This window comes from Narcine bancroftii, chromosome 9 (assembly GCF_036971445.1).
Source record: "Narcine bancroftii isolate sNarBan1 chromosome 9, sNarBan1.hap1, whole genome shotgun sequence".
Classification (NCBI taxonomy): domain Eukaryota; kingdom Metazoa; phylum Chordata; class Chondrichthyes; order Torpediniformes; family Narcinidae; genus Narcine; species Narcine bancroftii.
In genome coordinates, this window is record NC_091477.1 from 10,128,013 (window position 1) to 10,149,794 (window position 21,782).

General features: G+C 42.2%; 1 protein-coding gene across 12 annotated transcripts in view; it reads left to right on the forward strand.

Moving 5' to 3' along the window:
- Positions 1-21,782, forward strand: part of LOC138743180 (prolyl 4-hydroxylase subunit alpha-2-like) — a 100,679-nt gene that overhangs the window by 71,819 nt on the left and 7,078 nt on the right. For 7 of the 12 annotated variants that reach the window (XM_069898112.1, XM_069898110.1, XM_069898111.1 and 4 more), the window contains 3 exons: positions 402-455; positions 8,990-9,049; positions 9,126-9,191. In XM_069898112.1, the coding sequence (XP_069754213.1) occupies positions 402-455; positions 8,990-9,049; positions 9,126-9,191 (180 nt within the window). Of the gene's footprint in view, positions 1-401; positions 456-3,081; positions 3,558-8,989; positions 9,050-9,125; positions 9,192-21,782 lie in introns of those variants that run through there. The other 5 variants (XM_069898114.1, XM_069898113.1, XM_069898120.1 and 2 more) reach the window with 4 other exon arrangements.

Sequence of the window (21,782 nt, forward strand, 5' to 3'; positions counted from 1 at the left end):
GGGAAAAGGGAGATAGCAAGGACAGGGGAGGTGGGGACAGGGGTAGAGGTGCACATCGAGGGGAGTGTCGGGGAGAGGGAGGGGACAGGGAGAGGAGAGGAGTTGGCGAGGAAGGGATGGGGAGAGAGGGGTCAGAGAGGGAGGGACAGGGGAGAGGGGTCAGAGAGAGGGAGGGGAACAGGGGTAGTGGGGCATCAGAGGGAGAAAGGGGAAAGAAATCAAGAGTATTTACAGGCATTGAACTTGTTTTCATAAAATTTGACAGAATCTGCCTTCCTGTGGTTAAAAAGGCTCATGTTTCCTGGTACTACGATCACTCAGCAGTTGAGACATGTTGCATGAAGTGCTGACTGCCAATTCTGAGCTCTTGCTCCTCTCATGGAGTTTTCTCTTTACTGCAGGTGGCAAATTATGGAGTTGGAGGGCAGTATGAGCCTCATTTTGACTTCTCCAGAGTAAGTCATGGTGATATCCATTCCAAACATGTCTCCTAAATTCTTCTTGATGACTAATGTAAAAGCTTTCCTGAAATGTAGATGTTCACATAGGGCTGGACTATTTGCTCAAAATGTGCAACTCCGTTTGAGATGAGTAATTTTTCCAAAAAAAATCTGAATCATGGACAAAATGTACAAATTAAATTGAATCCTGGCCCTTCCTATTTTGAGGGGAGCAGTGTGTTGAAACTGGATACAGCTGTCAGTTAAATGTTGCAGCTCATTAAGTTGAAACCTCAAAATCTTGCTTCAGCCCATGTCTGATCTAAAATGGAGCAGAACCCACTGAAGGTTTGGAAGTGGTCAGGCAGCATTGGTGGAGCGTGGGCAGCTCAGTTAGCAAGATGCTATTACGGCGCCAGCAACCGGAGTCTGCATCCAACACTGTCTGCGAGGATTTTGTACGGTCTCCCCATGTCTGCAAGAACTTTGCCCGCTCTCCCTGCGTGGGTTTCCTTCAGGTTCCCACTATCCAAAAACAAGCGGGGTTGTAGGTTAATTTGGATGTAATTGGACTTTGCAGGTTTAAATGGCTGGAATTGGCTTCCATCATGCTGTAAATGAGTAATCCAGGTTGATGAAGGATGTTAAGATTTAGGGAGAGGGTTGAAGGAAATGAAGTTGTCTGTTATAGAGAATAGTCTTTGTGTTCAGGCCCAGCCCAGTTCTCTCCATCTTAAAACTTGTTATTTTTTTGATTCTTCTTCAGAATTGGGAAAAGCTAACTGAAATGTGAGCATTCCAAACTTTGTTCTGCTCTTTTTATTCAAATCTTCTGCAATCTGATTTTCTTATTTGTTCTTTGTTCTGACCAATGTTCTCTCTGTTTATTTATGCTGCTCTAATCACCTTGAACCCAGAACATCTGGTGCTCCTCTGCTCTCCGGCAAGGCTTCAGCCAATCCTCCAAGTTTACTTCAGGGATTGAACGCGAGCCTTCAGCGTGCTGCTGTGAGCAATGCCAAAGAGAGTCATTCAAAAGCATTTTGTTCTTTATAATCAGTAGAATTGATGGAGATAGAAAAACTTGGGGGCTCGTGGTTGGGTGGAGTGCAGAGAACCAACATTATGACAAAGTCTCCAAGACTGTTTTCTCGCAGAGTTTATCCATCCTGAGAGCCCTGGAGCCAAGATACTTACTTGGACATTTTTCAAAAGACTATTAAAGATCAAGATTTGGGATGGAAATGTACTTCAGCCAAACCAGCAGATTTCCTTCCCTGAACACATTAGTGAACCAGACAAGTTTTTTTTCAATAAAGGTTTAATGGACATCCTTATTTGAAACATAGAAATCTACAGCACAGTACAGTCTCTTCAGCTCACAGTGTTGTGCTGACTTGATAACCCTCTACATAACCCTCTATTTACCTAATAGTCTCTTAAAAGATCCTATTGTACCTGCCTTCACCACCATTGCTGGCGGTGCATTGCATGTACCCACCACTCTGTGTGGAAAAACTTACCTCTTATATTGCACTGTACGTGCCCCCTCGCATTAGCCATTTCAGCCTGGGTTGGGGGGGGGGGGGGGAGTCTCTGGCCATCCTCACGACCAATTGTCTTATATACCTCTTATTAGGTCACCCCTTATCCTCTTTTGCTCCAAAGACAAAGACCAACTCATAAGGCATGCTCTCCAATCCAGGCACCCTCTCTGTTATGCCCTGGAAATTATTTAATTAAAATTAATTTCCCTGGCTGCCTTGGTGGGATTTGAACTGTTAACTCCAGATCATTAATCAAAGCCAGTGAGACTTGCTAGCGTGTCTTGATTTTTGCTCACATTTGTGGCCCACTGACTGTTAATTTTGTGTTCATGGGAGAATTGTCCTGAAGTGAGAGGAAAGTAATCAATATTCGTCCACCTGTGGATTCAGTGATGGGCTTTCGTATCTTTTAATGTTTGGTTTGTACCACTCATTGCCTCAACGCCTTCTCAAACAACCCCCAGGAAAAATTGATGAATGTGCACTGCAGCCAGCCTTGTTTTCCCCACAGCTAATCAACAACATGATCCAACCCAGTAGCTGGTCACTGAAGACCCCATACATTCACCCTTCGACCTTCCTCTGCACTTTGACTCTGTGCTTTGCCTGGAAATTTTCTTCTGTTGTCTCCTGTTTTTGCTAGCATAGTCTTAGTCCCTTGCACAGCTTCTTCTTGTGATAGCTGTTGAATTTGGACACGATACTAAATTATTACACAGCGGAAAAACTCTCATCTGTGGAGCAAGACTTTCAAAAAGCTGCTCTGTTATAGACGTTTTTGCCAGGTTTCATGGGGGGGGGGGGGATAATATTTGCAGGGGACAAAAATAAATCAGTCTGAAAGTCTCATTGATAATTGGAAGTACTGTTTAATTCTGCTGTCAGAAGCAGTGTCAATACTTTTAACCAACCAAGTGCTAAATGTGTACCAAATGTGCTGTCAGGCCAAATTTTGATTCCTCCACTCCCACACATCTTGATAAACTCGCTCCTGTAAGAATTCTTGTGCAATGCATTTTACAACAATTGCTAATCTCTGTGTTAAAATGACACCATACTGAATTAAAGTGTACAAAAATAATTTGTTGTTACAGGAATTAGAACGTAGAACATTACAGGACAGGCCCCTCATCCCACGATGCTGTTTCGACCTGTGGAAACCTACTCCATAACAATCTAATATTTTTCCCTTCCTCACAGCATATCCTATTTTTTCTTCCATCTATCTGCCTATCTCAGAGGCATTTGAATGTCCATGTTGTACCAGCCTCCACCACCACCCCTGGCAATGCATTCCAGGCACGCACCACTCTCTGACCCCTCCCCTAAACTTTCCTCCAATCACTTTAAACAGATGTTCTCTGGTATTTGTTACTGTTGCCCCAGGATAAATGTGCAGGCTGTCCACCCTATCTTGGCCCCTCATAATCTTGTATCCCTCTATTACGTCTCCTCTCGTCCTTTGTGACTAATTCATTGATGGCATTTACTGAGAGGTGCTTGTGCATAGTGTAATAAAATACTACAGGTAACTCAAAATTATCATGACTTGAAAATTAACTGTATCAATATTTTCTGGCATCCATACTTATTAAACAATTTGTTTAAATTTCATTGTCCAATCTTTGGCATAGAATTTTAAGATGGCCCATTCTCTGTTAAATATTGAATATTAAATATTATTTAATATTTCATTATTATTAGACTTATAGATATTAAATATCTGTTATTGAAGTAAAGCATGACCACAAGCATTTTTTTTCAGTTGATGGTAGAACTGATGTTGTGTTAGTACAACTGTGGATACAAAGTGTTAGAATGGGCTAGCATCTCAAAAATCTACCAATGATTTCAACCTGCTCTGCGATTGGCCATTCTTCCTATCCCTTTACTGAAATATCGACGCTGTTAACCCTGGCAGACATCAGTTCGGCATTTATCCTATCAAGCCCTGTAAGAATGTACTTTATCTGGACACCTAAAATCTGGAAAGCTCCAAAATCCAGCATTTTTTTCCAGCGGAGGGAGAGGGAGAGAGACAGCAGTGCAACTAGGTTGGGCAGGGGGTAGAAACGGCAGCACGACTCAGGCAGATGAGGGGGGGAGAGAGACGGCAGCACGACTCGGGGAGGCAAGGAGGGAGAGAGATGGCAGCGCAACTCGGGCGGGTGAGCGGAGAGAGAGATGGCAGCGCAACTTGGGCGGGTGAGGGGGGAGACGGCAGCGTGACTCGAATGGGCAAGGAGGAGAGAGACGCCATCGCGACTCGGATGGGCGAGGGGGAGAAAGATGCCAGCATCACTGGAATGGGGTGGGTACGGCAGCACAATTCGGGTGGGCTTAAATCTGGGGCAGCCGGCTTTTGTTCTGAAATCCAGAAAAATCCGAATTTCGGAACACACTATCTCCAAAGGGTTCCGGATATAGGATTGTGTACCTGTAGTATTTTTCAGTGAGATCACCTCTCATTCTTCTAAATTTATAAGTGACTGCTTAATCCATTTTCACAATGCAAACTCTTCTTCCCAAAACTCAACCTAGTGAACTTTCATTACGCAAAATTAACATTCCAAAGTTAACATTCCAAACCTAAGCACATCATTCCAGATTTTAATTCTCACATATAGATGGATGAGTTACCTCCTCTTGTAATGAAATCCTCTCGTAATGTAGCCCAAGATGTCATTTGTTTTCCCAATTGCCTGCTATATTTGGGTGTTATATTAGTTATTCATCCACAAGGACACCCAGATCGCAAAGTTATACCAGCACTTTTCAATCTCTTATCATTTTTTTTAAAAAGGGGAAAATGGCCCTTGTCTAAAGTTAAGGAAGTAGTATTACATGACAACAATGGAATCATTTTCCTTTATTTTTACCTTTGCTAACCAAGTGAATGACCTCATATTTTTGTATATCCTTGCCCACATTTCCTCCTAACTTTGTATACCCATCAAGCTTGGATATTTTACACTCGATCGCCTGATCCAAATCCTTTAAAGCTGAGCCCCAGCACTCTTGTGGTCAGAGCCCCTCAATCTAAAAAGACAACCCTACTCTCTTCTTGTACATTGACCAGTCCATATCGATATGTTATCCTCTTGCACAGCACCTTATCAAAGGCCTCCTGAATGTTCTGTATACCCTCCAGGGTAATGCTTTTATTCAAGTAAGTGAAACACAAAAGTCTGCAGACACTGTGATTGTAGTTAAAAACACACCAAAATGCTTTATTCTACTGGTTGCAAGCTATTTAAAAAAAAACCTGCCACATTAATTAAACATAATTTTCTTTAAAAATCAAGGTGACAATGCCAAATCCTGTTCTTCTTTATTCAAAATCTGGTTGCCACTTAATTAATAATAGATTCCATGAGTTTCCCTGCCACTGACAACAGAATGAACAGTCAGTTCTTCGAGGTCACTCCATAAGAGTAAGCCTTGAAATAGGGGAAATTTCAATCATTGAGATTAACAACAAACCAATAAAACAGTGGTTAAATTGCCAAGCAAATAAAAAGGAACCTCCTGATGGCTGTGCCTGTAAATCAAACGCTAAAGCTGCAGATGCTGAAAATGTGAAATAAAAATAGAAATCCCCCGCTGGTCAGGGAAGATCTATGGAAGAGGAAGCAGTTGGCGTTTCTGGTGAAGAGCGCTTCATCAGTAGTATCTCTTACCACAGATGCTGCCTTGTCTGCTGTTACAGAAATTTTGCTTCTATTATCTTAGCAATGCCTTGTGCTTCCCAATATAATGTCTGCATCCAAAACCATTTGACTTCTACAGCCTTCACCTGCCTACTCCTACCTCCCAGCTCTGATCCTTAAAAATTCTTTCCGCCCCGGGCCAATTGAAAGCTGCCACTTTGATGCTCGATGATGCAACTTTGTAAACGTGTGGAAAATGGCATTTACCTCAGTCAGAAACAGGCTATCTTCTATTTCATGGTGCTCATTGGATGAGCTCCTCTCTATTTCCTGGTTTCATTATCCTCCCTGTAGAAACTGCACGAGAGGACGAGATGCCCAGGACCAAGCGGGTAGAGTATGTAAAACTAAATAAATCAATTGAGAGTGGGATGAGAAGAAAGAGGGGCAAAGGACACAAGTTGATTTCGTCACAGATAATTTGTAGCCGATATTCAATAGATTTCACTGCCACTTTTATCCAGTTCCAACAACTGCTCCACTCAGTGCTTGGTAAAGAAAAGATGATCTCATAAATTCATGATTAAAACCTTTGGGGAACACACTTAGTGTGGACTTCCTCCAATGGAAAACAGCAGATGCATGTCTGTTGAACACATTTTATTTACTCTGGTTAGCAGTTGGGAAATACAGAAATATGTGATGTTTTTTTAATTAAAAAAAGGGAAGAAAGAACAAAAACACTAAAAAAGGCAGAACAAAAGAAAACTAGCCACCAATTTGAGTTTTCCATGTAGTTAGGACTGTTTATTTGTACTTTTTGTGTTTTAATGGAGCAGCAATTTCCTGAAACTGAAAGACCCAATTCAGTGTGAAGAGTTTAATTGAAAGCAAAGCAACGTTGTCCAGAAAATTTTCTCTATAAACAGTAAATACCCTTCATTCTTATGCCAACCTCTCTGCTCTGGCAATGACGACAGAGGATATTACTTTAAAGAGTACAGCATATTTTTTGTCACTGATTGCAGATGAACTTTTAGGTCATCCTTGCCATTTAAACCAATATATAAGCTGACCTCAAATGATAACGATCTAAACTGATGAGTTTGTCTTATATTTGTTCTTACCAAAGCAAGGAGTCCATCAGGCCATTGGTTTCATTCCACCTGAGCAATACCATTACTCCTATTCCTTGCAGTTTCCTGTGGCCCACTCCCATCCTCAACAGCTCTTCTTTGATTATTTTGCCACTTTACCACTATTAAGGCATCATTTACAATGGCCAATTAATCTATTTTGATATCTGGTGGGAAACCAGACCACTCCTCAGAAACCTTCCCACTGAGGCTAAATGCTACTTGATTGTGAGTGAAGTGTTTATTCATTGACAAGAATCTCTTTTAAAATCAAATTTTCACAGTTTAGGTTGATACCATTTATGAATAATGTTGAGTGATGTTTATAATACAGAAATCCCTCTCACGCACTTGTGGTCACCCACTCCTATATTAGGAAACTATATATACCTTATAGTACGACACAGTTAGTGTAGTGGTTAGTGCAACACTGTTACAGCACCAGTGATCGGGGTTCAAATCCTCTGCTGTCTGTAAGGAGTTTTTTACGTTCTCCCTGTGTCTGTGTGGGTTTCTTCCCACCCTTCAAAATGTACCGGAGTTGAAGATCAATTTGGCGGAATGGGCCCGTGGGCCGAAAGGGCCTGTTACCGTGCTCCAAGTCTAATTTTTAAAAAGAAATTAAGAACTTAAAACAGCGCCATTGCAAGATAAAGCATGTTGTAGGAGCAAGAGGTAAGTGTTTATCCCTACATCAAAGCTGTATCATTAAATAATGCCATAAGTGGTCCTCTAACTCAGACATTATTAAATAGTTCTACATTATCTTTATACCTATTCACCTGCACCCCCCCCCCCCCCATTTCCCTCATCGATGTCTTTTACCCTTAAATGTATTATTTCCGTCATTGAATGTAGCTGGCTAAAGAACATAGCTGTCACCAAAAACCCAAAGGTTAGCAAGTGCTTGCTACCCCAAATAATTTCTGTGCATCCTTTCCAGAATGAGAATTCCTAATTAAATTGAACATCCTTATAAATTGAAAAATATTTTATTTCCCCTTGCAAAGACTTCTTTTCAACACTTTGTTGTCTTTGCCAAAACAAATTGAATTAATTGCTGCACACTCTCTCTCTCTCTCACCTTTTCATTCAGTTAAGCTCTCTGGCTATGGAATTGTATCGTGTAAACTAACTTGTTCTATTAAATTCGATTCATCGCAAGGAAGTAATAAATCAAGAAACTATCAGTCTATGTGGTTTCCAGGCTGGGAGATGAATTCCAGGAAATATTTAGTCCAAGTTGGTGTATTTAAGCTGTACAGGAAACCTCCAGGGAGCATGAAAATAAGCTGCTCTTTTAAAAACAAAGATCATGTTATTGTATTGCAGGAGATTACTGGGATTTGTAAAGTCCGCCTTGGCCATCTCTGTATCAAATAAGGTGTTATGAATCAAGCCTGAATGCTGATCAGCTGCCTTCATTATTGTCACATGCTTGAAAGATGATTTAAAACAGAAGGCCAGGAGATTGCATTTGTAGAGGCAGTTTTGGGTGTCTGGTGGTCTCCTTTCCAGCTGTTTATCATCCTCTTTCTCTGGTCTACATTCCTTGCAGATGATTAATAAAATCGTAGGCTATTGGCCAGCATTAATCCAGTCATGGTGCTGGTGTTCAAACATTCTAAAACATTCCAATTAATTGGAAGAAAAAGAAATTCTGTTTAAAAGAAATAAAGATGTTAACCCAGAATAAATGAGTGCACCCAACCATCTGCGATGGTTCATTATCTGAGTACATCACAGCATAAAATAGGGGACCCTGATGTTCTCAGCAGCCTCTGCAATTGTCCCCTATTATTCTGCTATGGAGTCTCACATGCGTGGTCCAAATTCCACTGTCTATTGCATTCTTTGTCACCAGCATGTATCCTCATCTAAGTTGCAATGAAATGCATCTCCATGAGAATTGATTGATTTGCACTCAAAGTTTTTTTTTAAATTCTGATTTCCTCCAAATTTATTCCTTGCTTAACATCTACTCATCACTTACTGAGCCCTGTGGAGGGGGGTGTATCAGTGGAGGGGGGTGGGGGGGAAGGTGGGGAACTTTTTGTCTTTGTTTGCTTTGTATATTAATAGCAAATCCCTGGGGACATTTCAAAAGATTTGGACGAAAATTCACTTATCTCTCTGATGAGAGTTTTAAGACGGATGCAGCTGACAAGAACAGCAAGAATTCTTGGATAAAACTTTTTGAATAAAATCTGTTGCAGCGTCCATTCGACCGTAACCTTGCGACGGATGGGAATAGACTAGCCACGTATTTAAATTATGTAAGTACCCTTGAGTGCTCGCCTGTGATGCGAGCTTTTGGTGTGTGTGTGTATTGATTTTCATTTCATTTTATAGAAAGATGAACAGGATGCTTTCAGAGAATTAGGCACTGGAAACCGTCTTGCTACTTTTTTAAATTACGTAAGTATACATGGTTGTCAGCTGGGTAGGAAGGATGCTTGGGAGTGGAATGGTACAGCATGTCGGCTAATCCCTACTGTCAAATCTATCCAGTTTGCCTTCATGACTTGTACTTCTGAACACGAGGGGAACCAAGTGCAAGGACAAATGCTCCCATTTTGTGCTTGAACATCTTGAAACATCTGGATGCAGTGCAAAGTGAGGTAACAGGCACACCGAGAAAAAAAACACAAAAACTGCAGATGCTGGAATCTTGAGCAGATAAAAAATTTGCTTGAGGAACTCAGCAAGTCAGACAGCGAGAGTCTCAATAAGGGGTTTCTTCTAAACTTTGACTGACCTTGCAGTCTGACTTGCTGAGTTTTTCCACCAATTCTTTGTCACACCAAGAAGGGAGCCTGTCCCTGTTTCGGTCCATTTCAAATTGATCACCACTGTTACATGCATGCAGTTTCTCCATCTCCCTACCCATTCTATTTTCTCGAAAGCATTGTCTGCATTGAAATACATGGAGGACAGATTCGCAGATGGAAAATCTGTTTCTTTATTTCATCCAATAGTGGTGGTAGTATTTCCCATTTGGTATTAACTTAGTACACATTTGGACCACCAAATTCCCATGGCTACCTTTCCAAGGCTAACTATGCATTTGTGCATATACAGCCCACATTTCGTTTCAGTGTACTTTACAATTTGGGGCAGGTAAACGTGATCATAAAATATAGAAGTGGCCCTTCAGCCCATTTTGGCTATGCCAACCTAGTTGGCATTCTGGATTAATCCCATTTTCCCTCATTTGGTTTGACTTGCAAGCCTTTATATCCATACTTCCAATCCATTTTTGCCACTCCTTGGCCGACCTTCCCTACTGATCCTAGATCCTGATGTAAACTATTATATCCTTGCTCACTGTCTACTGCTCCACCAGTTTTGGCATTTACTAATCATTTGAATCTGTTTAATTTAAGAAAACCACAATACTCTGTGAGGTCCTGCACTTTGAGCAATCAAACCACCTAAACAGTAATTGGCAAAGCCCTGGAGGGTATTGCACAAGAACATAAAAAAATAGAAGGTGGAATAGGCCATCTGTCCTATTGAGCCTGCTCCTCCATTCAATGAAATCATGGCTGATTTGATGATAGACTCATGTCCACTTACCTGCCTTTTCCCCATATCCCTTAATTCTCCTATTCTGTAAAAATCTATCCAACCATGTCTTAAATATATTTACTGAGGTCGCCTCCACTGCTTCAATGGGCAGCAAATTCCAACAATTCACCACCCTCTGGGAAAAGCAGTTCCTCCTCATCTCTTTCCTAAATCCGCTACCCTGAATCTTGAGTCTATGTCCGCTGGTTCTAGTCTCCCCCACCAATAGAAACAACTTGCCTACTTATCTATGCCTTTCATAATTTTATACCTTTCTATAAAATCTCTCGTTATTATAAATTCCAGCGAGTAGGCTAACCCCCTCATCTCTGGAATCAATTTGATGAACCTCCTCTGCACCTCCTCCAAAGCCAGTACATCCGTCTACAAGTAAGGAGACCAGAGATGCCGTACTTCAGATGCGGCCTCACCAATACCTTGTAGAGTTGCGGCATAACCTCCTTGCTCCTAAATTCAGTCCCTCTAATAATGAAGGCTGACATTCCACTTGCCTTCTTGGTAACCTGCTGCACCTGCAAACCAACTTTTTACGATTCAAGCACATTGTAGAACAGAGACCAAGAGGTGCATAGTTCCCTGACAGTAACACTCAGGTGGACAGATTGGTGAAGGTGAGTGGCATGTGTACTTTCATTGGGTGGGATAGTGAATACAAATGTTGGACCATCGTGATTCAACTGTGCAATGGTGTGATCACACTTGGACTACTGTGTGCAGTTCTACCTGCTCAGCTGTAGGAAGGACATCAATAACTTGGGAGGGGTTCAGAGAAGATTCATCAGGATGCTGTGGTGAATGGAGGGCTTGAGTTAAAGGGAGAGGTTGTCTAGCCTGGGTCTTTATTCTCTCGAGCAGCCATTCTCAACCTTTTTTTGGCTTTGGCCCCTTCAGGACTGCTCAACGTTTGAGAGCCCTACCCTGTGAAGCAGTCAAATTTAATTGATTTCTTCTGTAATTCTCTGCTATTGACTACATTAAAAATATTTTAGTATTTCAGTCTGGCCGCTCAAGAGTTGGCCATATGGCCCCTGTTAATAATGGCTGCTCTAGAGCATAGGAGATTGAGGGGTGACTTTTATAGAGGTTTATAAAATCATGAGGGCATGGATTAGATGAATGCTCAGTCTTATTCCCAAGGTAGGCAATTCTAGAATTGGATGGTTGTAAATAAGAATTCTGTAGAAGCTGGGGTTAAGTTCAGTGCACAAAAAAGTCAGACAGGAATGACCTGGAATGGAAAGCTTCATCCTGGTCTGTTATCTAGGAAGAAACAGAGAGCCTTGGGTCCTTCTTTAATGGGAATGCAACTATACCAGGACTGGACGTCCATGGTGGCCAGCCCAGGGAACTGAAAGTTGTCAATGTAATGGAGAGCAGAGACTGGCTGCAGTTGAGAGGGACACACCTTGCTGATTTCACTTAAAGGGATATGCATCCTGGTCAATTTCATACACAGCCTGAGGAAGGTCATGTACTCCAGGAGCCAGAAGACGTCATGGAGTGTCTCCATTGGTCTCCTCTCGGTGTGAGAATCTACACTCAGTGGAGAAACACATTCTGTTTCTTTGCCAGATGCATCAGAGTAAATATTTGGAGCAACATATTTTAGAAATTAGATCAGCGATTCATTCAATAAGGTGTTGCGATTCATGCAGGATAGGCTTGCAAAGCTACTTGGAAGTGATTGCGATGTGTCGTCTGGGCTTGGCCACCTGACAATTGGTGTAGAATCTTAATGGTAATGATTGGAGTGTGGAGAGGTTTTTTTTTGGTTTTGCCTCTTTCTTAAAATTTTGCAGGCTTCCTGCATAAAGTCAAATTTTTTGTCATCTGATGGCACAAGTGCAACCTGATGAAACAGCGTTCTCTGGTCCTCGGTGCAATACACACAAACACAAATCCAGACAAAACACGCATACAGGTAAACAATGGACATGCAGGATAAGTATTCATGCATAGAAATAAATATTGCTTCATGAATATAAGAATTTGGATGGTTAGTGTGAGTAGTTCCTCAGTTGTTTAGTATTCTCATTGCCCATTGGAGGAAGCTGCTCCTCAACCTGATGGTGCTGAATCTCTTTCCCCATGGGAGCTGTGTGCAGAGTGGAAGAGGTCCTCAATGATTATGCGCGCCCTCATCACACAACAATCCTGGTTGTTCAAGCAGGTGGGGGTGGGGGGTAGAAGGAGAGACTCCAGTGATCCTCTTTGCCACTCTTATGGTCCTATAGATAGACCTCCGATCCATTTCTCTGCAGCAACTGTACCACATTGTGATGCAGCCGGCCAGGAGGCTCTTGATAGAGATGTCTCAATTATGACCTGTACAGGCAACCTTATCTCCTGTGATGAAATAGGAGATGCAGCTTCAGATGCCTAGCAGGGGAGGTGCGCTGTAAATCTTTTTCTTTTTTCTGATTTGACTACTGCTGCTTTTCATGCTTTGCCTCACAGTTCTTCGGGATCTAAGTTTCGGTTCTTCCCCCTCTGGAGGCGACTGTTGTCGTTGCTGAATCATTGGGCTCCAAACATTGAATAGTGTATTTTCCATGTTTGCTATGTGCATCTGGATGAAATTGGGCAAGGGAGATTCATTTAGATGAGTGTTCCACATCTGTTTGGTACATAAGTCTGGACATCTGGATGAATTCAGGCAACGGATGAGAGCTCTGATATTTTCTCTTATCTGAGCGCCACTCTTGTATCTCAGCTGATGTGATTGCAAATGTTACTGGGAGGTGTAGCTGGGGAAATACAGGGAAGCCCTTGATCTTAATCCATGACTCAAAGCAATGCTGATGTTATCCAGCAGTGCCGACTCCTTTGCATTGAAAGAGTTATTTGTGCTTCCTGCAAGCAACATTCACCATCAGGAAATCCTTCATGTGAATTGAATCATACTGCAAAAGGAGTAGAAACCTTTTCTGTTCATTATTAGATCAACATTATTGAACCTCAAAAGCACTCAAGTGCAGTAAGTGACTGCCTGATTCATAAGAAGCCAGAATTTCTCAATGTTTCAAGTGTTACTTTTCACTTTCTTCTCACAAAATCACTATGGGTGGAATAATTTATCTAAATGCAGTGACTTGTGATCTCACTGATGCAAAAGTGAGCAACAAATTGACCGTGGCCACTCTGAATGATCCTATGATCACCATGGAAAAAGCCATTCAAGCACAAGCATGGCCAGAAGACTTCCAACAAGCCTTCTCATTACTCAACAAAAGTCTTTGGAAAGCCTGAACCTGCAACTGCATTGTTCATCTGCAGGGTTCAGATGGAATGTTGTGCCTCGAGACTCAGGAACCAAATAATTTGTAGATGGGTGCTCCTTATCGTAAGTACCTATGTTTATGCAAGTGGCCATTCATGGCCATTAAGGAAGTGGTGTAGTGCCTGCTGGATTACTACCAAGGCATCCATTTCTTGTGGTCCACACTGTGAACTTTGTTGACCAGCCTGCTGTCAGTTCTGAAGCCGCCCAGTCACTTTACCTCAGGAACTAGAGTGTTTGTTTAAATCGCAAGGAGCAAACCAGCTGGAGATGCTGGTAATTTTAGTGAGACTGTTGAGGTGTAGAACATTTATATTAGTATCGGCAGAAATAGGCATTACGTGAACCATTCAGCCATTAGAAATAAATCAGCCCCGTCCATTTTTACTATTTCACTCAGAAATAATCACTAATATAAAGTTTATTCTGGATAGAACCACAGTCTTTCTCAGTTACCACACAATCTGATTTCCAAGGTTTGTCATTTTTTAATTTCAATTCTCCTCAGCTTGTCATCAGTGAATTAAGTCAGGCAAAAGCTCCCAATGAGAAGACTGTGAGAATTTTGGAAGGCTCTGCTGACTGACTTGCATCTCCTCTCCATTTACTACAAAATAAGTTATTTGGCCATTCATCCCAATGCTATTTGAGGGATACTACTGCAGTCAAATTTTAAAAATGGAAACACTCAGCAGCTTGTGGAGAGAGAACAGTTAATAGTTCAAGACAGGAAACCTTTCAGTCCAGAGAAAGTCCATGCAACCGAGGGTATGAAAAACATTACATGGAAGTTGGAGAGCTAAAGCTAGTTTTGAATGTGACCTTTGTGCAACAATCCGTAATGTTTATCTGCATTGCTATGTGGGCGCCTTTTATCTCCCATAGTTCTGACTGTTGGCCTTTTAACAACAGATCCTGCAATACTGCTGTAAAGAAGACCTGTCATTCAGCTGGCTTTGCCTTATTCCACTGAACCAAACAATGCTGGCGTAATGCTGCCCAATTGCGTCATTTTACAAAGCATGCCGGCATTCCGGAAGCAAAAGAGGCAAGACAAGTAATACAATGGCGTCGGCGTCTAGTGTGACGGCCCGCCCTTTTTACACAAGATATCGATTCAGTGCTGTGACTACCTCCGCTGCTGGTTTAAAGATGAGACTACAATGACCCCCCTCCCCATTCCATGTCCATACCTTTTATACAGAACGACGTGGCGCAATATTCCCGCCTTGAAGAGGCTGTGTAAAAGGTGAATAATTGCATGTGGCAAAACAGGAGCAAAGTATAAATGTGTCTGGAAATTTGTTCATAAATCTCAAATCAAAATGGCCTGCTCGTGTATAAATTCCCCATTACAAAATGGAGAAATTGTTCATTTTAGCCCATCCATACACACCACATCATGCTCCCATCTGATGGCTCTGTGAGCCTGATTTCCTGGCTATTTATCCTCACTGATCTTTGCCTGATATGCAAGCAGCCCCTTTCACCTGTTCCTCTTCCCATTTTCCTTCAGTGCAGGCCTCACTTCCCTTTTTGCACGTTTTATGTATTCTTTGATCAACAATGCTGAACCAACAAATTTACAAGAATTTTAAGAAGCAACTGATTATTTTGCATATAATTTTAGATGAACAGATTAATAACAGCCTTTTGTTGCTTTTCCTGGAAGTTAAATATCACCACTTGCAAAATTCGTGCTGGTACACATTCTGCAAAACTATCAGAATGACTGATGATGCCTTGGCTGGTGTTAAAACTGGCTGATCAGGGGCACTGATTAAAATCAAATTGCAGATTTAGCAGCTGTTGATAGTTTTGCCCACATCTTCAATTGACACTTTGCTGATTCAATGGATGTAACAAAAAAAGACAATGAATGATAAAGATATCAGATGTAGGCTTTGTGGCAAACTTCAGCCATGACATATGGTTAATCCATGGACACCCAGTGACTCTGAAGGGTTTTTTCTATTTCTTCTCAGTCTTTCTTGCTGAAAGGGGTGCCAGGCAATACTAATGGCAACTCTTTATCTGCCTTACGGCAAGGCAGAAGTACAGTCTTAATGTATTATTACGTTACTATAGAAGGATCCTTGAACCTTGAAATGGTCCACCCCTCCCCCCTACCCTTTCGTTTGGATGCCTGCTGGCATTCTCTCATGCCTTGATGAAGGGCTCAAGCCCGAAACGTCGGTTCTGTATCTCCACCTTTGTTACATAAAGGACACTGTTTGACCTGTTGAGCTTCTCCAGCATTTTGTATGTTTTTTTTAACTTCAATCATGGTGTCTACAGATTTTCGTGATTTACTTCAGATGGTCTCACCGTGCTTGAGAAGGATGTAGAGGAGCTCTTGAAACGCCATGGTACAGAAGGCTAGGGATCAAGTGCTGGCAACTGAGATTGGTATTGTTTGGGACTTGATTGCAGGCACAGACATGATAGGCTGAAGGGACTCCTTCCCTGTTACAGGTCTCTCTTGTATTAATGTGAGGGAACTCGATTAATATCCACGTGGAGCCACCCTTTCCGCGTGAATTACTGGATTTCAGTTCCTTGTTGACCATCAGCAGCTGGTCAACATCCACCACAGAACAATTCAGCACAGTACAGGCTCTTTTGCCCATAATGTTTTTCTGACCCATAGAAACTAACCATTCCTTCCTTCACAGAATAACCCACTATTTTTATTGTGTTTGATTTGTCACCAGCAGCCATTGAGATGTGCATAAACAGATGGGTTAAATTTAACATAAATTAACAATAACAGAATTACCTCAATATACTTAACACCTGACAACTCTAACAACAGATATTTACAATGTCTATGTGGAAAAGGACCCAGACCATTACAATCCAAGCCCAAAATGCCCCAAAAGAAAACTCCCAAACAAAACCTCAGTCCGTCAGTCGAAAAGGAACAGCTGGCAGAGTCTGGTCTCCAGGCTTGAGATTCTTTGTTTAGTAGCACGCTGGTCTTTTAGTTGGACATGGAGACAGATGGTCGTGATCACTGTTGACTTGCGATCATTAGATTTATGAGTTTTGAATGTGCAACGACCATCTTTGATTTCTTCACGCAGGAATTTTCACCCTGTGACCTCCTAGTTACTACTTGAGGTTCACACCTCCAAAGTCCACTTTAGGGTTTACAAGTGACCTTCTGTCACACAAGTCTTCCCCTCTAAACACCCTGTCTTGGGTCGTCAAGTGACTCGTGGCTCGTCATACAAAGTCCTCCTCTTAGAAGGGGAGGAAGCCCAGGTAGAGCACACAAACATACACACACACACACACACACACACACACACACACACACACACACACACACTTGTATACATTTGGCTCTTCTTGTCTGTGCCAAACTATTGTGTGTACACACACACACACACACACACACACACACACACACACACACACACACACACACACACACAATCAGAGTGAAACTGCTGTCAGGACAACAGTGCTGGCACCTGCGGACAAAGTAGCTCAGTCTCCTTTCACCCACTGAATCTGCTGGGTGAGCCCACTGACAAGACAGTTCCAGACGGTAGTGCTAACACCCGTGAATGAAGCAACTCAGCCTCTTGTTTGCTGAAGCTGCTGGATGAGCATGCGTGCACACACACACAGACCGACCATCTGACTGACTGCCCTCCAACCAATGGTCTAACCTGTTCAAAACTCAGCTCGCTGGGCTCTTCAACTGCCCCAGCACTTAACTTCAGCTCTCCTGATAGGTGGAGAGAGATTGACTACAGCGGGCACACTCTCTGCAACTCGGCCTCCGATGCATGACTGTCGTGCTTCTGACAGCTGTCATTTCTACCAGCAGTGCTTCAGTGCTTCCCACGCCGCTGTCAGTTTACCCAGTGCCGCTTTAGCACTTCACAGCAGTGCACAATCCTCTTTCCCACTGGGGGTTCAGTTCAGTCCCTGATCCAAACTAAAATAGTCCAGGGTCCATAACACTTCCCATCTAAGAGTCTCTTGAATGTTTTTGTATCAGTTTCAAACACTACCCTGAGCAGAGCAATCCAGGTACCCACCACTCTGCAAAATTTTAAAAAAACAACCTCTGACATCTCCCCTAAACTCACTTTAAGCAGATGTCCTTTGGTATTGGCTATTGCTACCCTGGGGTAAAGGTGGTGGCTGCCTCCTCTATCTATGTGCTTATGCAATTTTAAGTTCCTCCATTGCTTCAAAGAGAAAAGCCCCAGATTTTCATTCCTAGTAAGACAAGTCATCTAATTTGGGCAGTATTCTGATAAATTTCCTCTGGACCCTTTCCAAACCTTCCATATCTTTCCTGTTATGAGGGAACCAGAACTGAACACAATATAAGAGCTACAACATAGCCTCGACATGAGACTCTTTCCATCCTGCATAACTCGATGACAAAAAATGCTCTGAGCTGATAACATGATGCTGAAGAACTGAATTCAAGTTGTCAAGTTATGGTCATCTGATTGTGCAAGTACGATCTGACAAAACAGGGTTCACTGGTCCTCAGTGCAAAATATGTAGACACGCAACCAGACATAACACACATAGAGACAAACAATACATATCCAGGACAAATATTTCATTCATACAAATAAATAAATATTGTTTTGGGCATATGAGAGTCTCAGATGGTTAGTGTGAGCAGTTCCTCAGCCTGATGATGCTGGCTCTGATCATCCTGCATCTCTTTCTCAAAGGGAAGCAGCTGAAAGATGTGTGCAGGGTAGAAGGGGTCCTCAGTAATTTTGCACGCCTGCTTCAAACAACGATCCCTCCAGATCAGGTCAATAGTAGGAGGGAGGGAGACTCTGGTGATCCTCTCTGTCACTCTGTGAATTGATCTCCCTGATCCATTTCTGTGCAGCCACCATACCACATGGTGAAGCAGCCAGCCAGGATGCTCTCAATAGCACTCCTGTGGAAGGTTGAAATAATGGTAGCTGGTTTAGTCTTCTCAGGAAGTGCAGTCACTGCTGTGCCTTCCTGACAAGTGAGACAATAGTGAGTGTCCACGATAGGTCACTAGTTAAGTGAACTCCAGGGAACTTGGTGCTCTCCACTCTACTACAGAGTTGTTGATTTGCAGTGGAGGGTGGTCATTCCTGGTCCTCCTGAAGTCCACGATCATCTCCTTTGTCTTGTCCAAGTTGAGACTCAGACCATTTCACGAGATTTTCTTTCTCTGTAGTGTGACTCATTGCTGTGACTGATGAGGCCAACTACCATTGTGTCATCTGCAAACTGAATTACACATTTTCATGATGCAAATGTGCCTAATTATTTTTATTTAATTGCAGTTAAGAAACTTTCTTCCTTAGGAATCAGTTCCAACTCTGCACTAAATCCTCTGAGGGCTCGTATTCAAGAATCAAACATCCTCATAACTGAAATTTGGAGAACATGAGGATGAATGATACAGATGATTGAGTCTTAGCAGTGTCCACTTTGCAAGGAAGCGTATTTTCCACTGGTACAACTGAGCTGGCAATGCAAGTCAGGCGGTGTTGTATTGAATCTTTGTTCGAGCTGTTTGATGTTAGGTGGTGGCTGCCAAGTGCACCAAAAATATTTGCTTCAGAGACGAAGGGTTTACAGTTGTGTGTGAGTGGTTTACAGAAGCTGCTTAAAATAGAGAAGACCAGGAAGCAATGTAACAGAGGTGTTCAAAGTCATGTTGTGCTTGGAATATGTAAGGAGAATATATTCTGATGGCTGAAAGATTTGGGGTTCAAGTTTAAAACTGACAGCAGAATCAAATGGCAAAACATTTTAATGGGAAAAGTGTTGGAATTGGAATCTTCCTGCCAACATTTTAGTCAAGACGATTATCGAGAAAATTGAGTAAACATTTTGGTAAGAAAATTGCAGGGAAATTAAAGAAGTGAAACAAATTGGATTAGACTTTGAAAACAGGAAGAATGTTATGTTAGCCTTTATACTGAGAGATTCAAATGGGTGAAAAGGGAAGACCATGTGAAAGTCCATAGCTTTAGTTAATCCACCTTATTATTATGCACAAAGTCAAGGATGTACTTGTCCTTGAGGGACTGGAACAGAGACTTATCATCTGATTAAGGGGCCAGGGCCAAAGCGTTGGTTACCCTTTACTTCCTGTGGATGCTGCGTGACCTGAGTTCCATCAGCACTTTTGCGTATTGCACGTGAGCCCAGCATCTGCAGCCTTTCTTGTTTAACTTCTTACTGAGGGCGATGGGTATGTGGAACAAGGTGCCAGAGGAAGTAGCAGAATGGAGTGCAATTATGGCATTTTAATTTATGTTTAAACAGATACATGGATAGGAAAGGTTTAATGAGTTAGGAAGCAAACAGCCGCAGCTCTGGTGGGCATCAGAGATGTGGACAAGTTGGGCCAAAAGGCTTGTTTCTGTACTGTAATACTCTGAGACGGATCCTGAGTAGAGGTGGCAAACATTAAAATCCATGAAAGCAAATGGGGTTGAAGGCATTTGGTGATTGGTATCCGCAAGCTGTGATATTTGTTCTCTCCGAGTTTCGACAGTTTCTATTTTTAAATGCTTTTGTGGTCATTTCTGATTATTTGCCAGATAACGTGCCACTTCAATTCCATGTCCCACTCCCATGCTGACATGTCTGTCCATGACCTCATGTACTGTCCCACCAATACCACCCATAAATTGGAGTAGCAGCACTTTATATTCCATCTGGGCACTCTCCAACCAGATGGCGTTAATATTGATTTCTCCGGTTTCTGCTATCTACTCTCCGTTCTCCCGTCCTTTTCCTTTTGCTTTCTTTCCTCCAGCGCTCCACCCCCTTCCCTCTCCATTCATAGGAGCGATCCCTTCTCCCCCTGCTTGCTGGTGTTTCCTCCCCCCTCCTCCCTTATCCGCCTATTACCTCTTGCCTTTGGGACCATGCTCCTCCCACCACCCCTCCCACCATTTTGTTCGAGCACCTGCCAACATTTGTTCATATGTTGATGAAGGGCTCAAGCCCGAAACATTGGTTATGTATCTTTATCTTTGCAATATAAAGTACACTATTTGACTAGCATCATTCTCCCAGCGTCGTACTTCAACCACAGTGTCCGCAGATTTTCGTGATTTACCAAATGCTATGCAATTTATCATAAGCCAATTCTTATTTGACCTCTTTACTGATTCTTTGGGTTTGTTTGATGATATTTGTGAAGATATTGAACCTTCTTAAATGTCAATGCTATCTTTGAGTCAAGGGGGACGTGAAGGCAAGCAGCAATGATGGAAATAAAGGCAGGAAATGTTCTGTGGACGATCTGAAAAAAAAATTGAGCAAATGAGCTAATAGTTTTTGACATGAGAACTTCATATTGTGAGAGTTTTACTTTTAACTCGGGCTTGAAGAAGAGTAGATTCTTCACATTGTAATGTAAAGCAGCCAGTCTCAACCTATTTTTTGGCTATGGCTGCCTAAGGATTCTGCACAAGGTTTATGCAACCTTTTCCCTGTGAAGTAGACGAGTTTAATTGGTTTCTTCCATACTTCTCTCCAACCAATTATAGAAATAACAAAAAAAATTTATGATTTCAGTCCGTGCCACCCTCCCCCTGTCCCTTAGATGTGATGTAGCCTCCACGAGGGGCTATATGACCCCCCCCGCCCCCACCCCCAATGCAAATGACTGATCTAAAGCATTCGGGAAATCTCTTCGACGTCAGTGGCAAACCTACTTAAATTGGAGATGTTGCCCATAAAACACTTTCTCCAGCATCTTGACAAATTTTTGCAGGTTAATATCCCCCTCCCCGGGGCCTGATCCAAGAACCGTCGTCTTCTGCTGAATGGAGAGGCCTCGCAAGGAATATGATGTCCTTTCAGCCTTCAGATTTGTTACTGTTCAATTTTTCTGTGAAATCCCTAGAGCTTTGTTGTCTGGTTGTGTTAACCGGGATCTTTTTTGGCGACTCAAGAGTGAGTTCTTTGTGCCATGCCTCCAAAAATAAGAAGCATTTTTAAAACATCTGATTTTCACCTTTTACACGCAGTGTTTGAAATAAATAGTTATTTTTCAAAATAATTAAACTAATTATTTTTCAAAAGACTTCTTATTGAATTCAACAAAGAGGTTCTGATATGTTACTGATGACTTTGCGTTGTGCTTG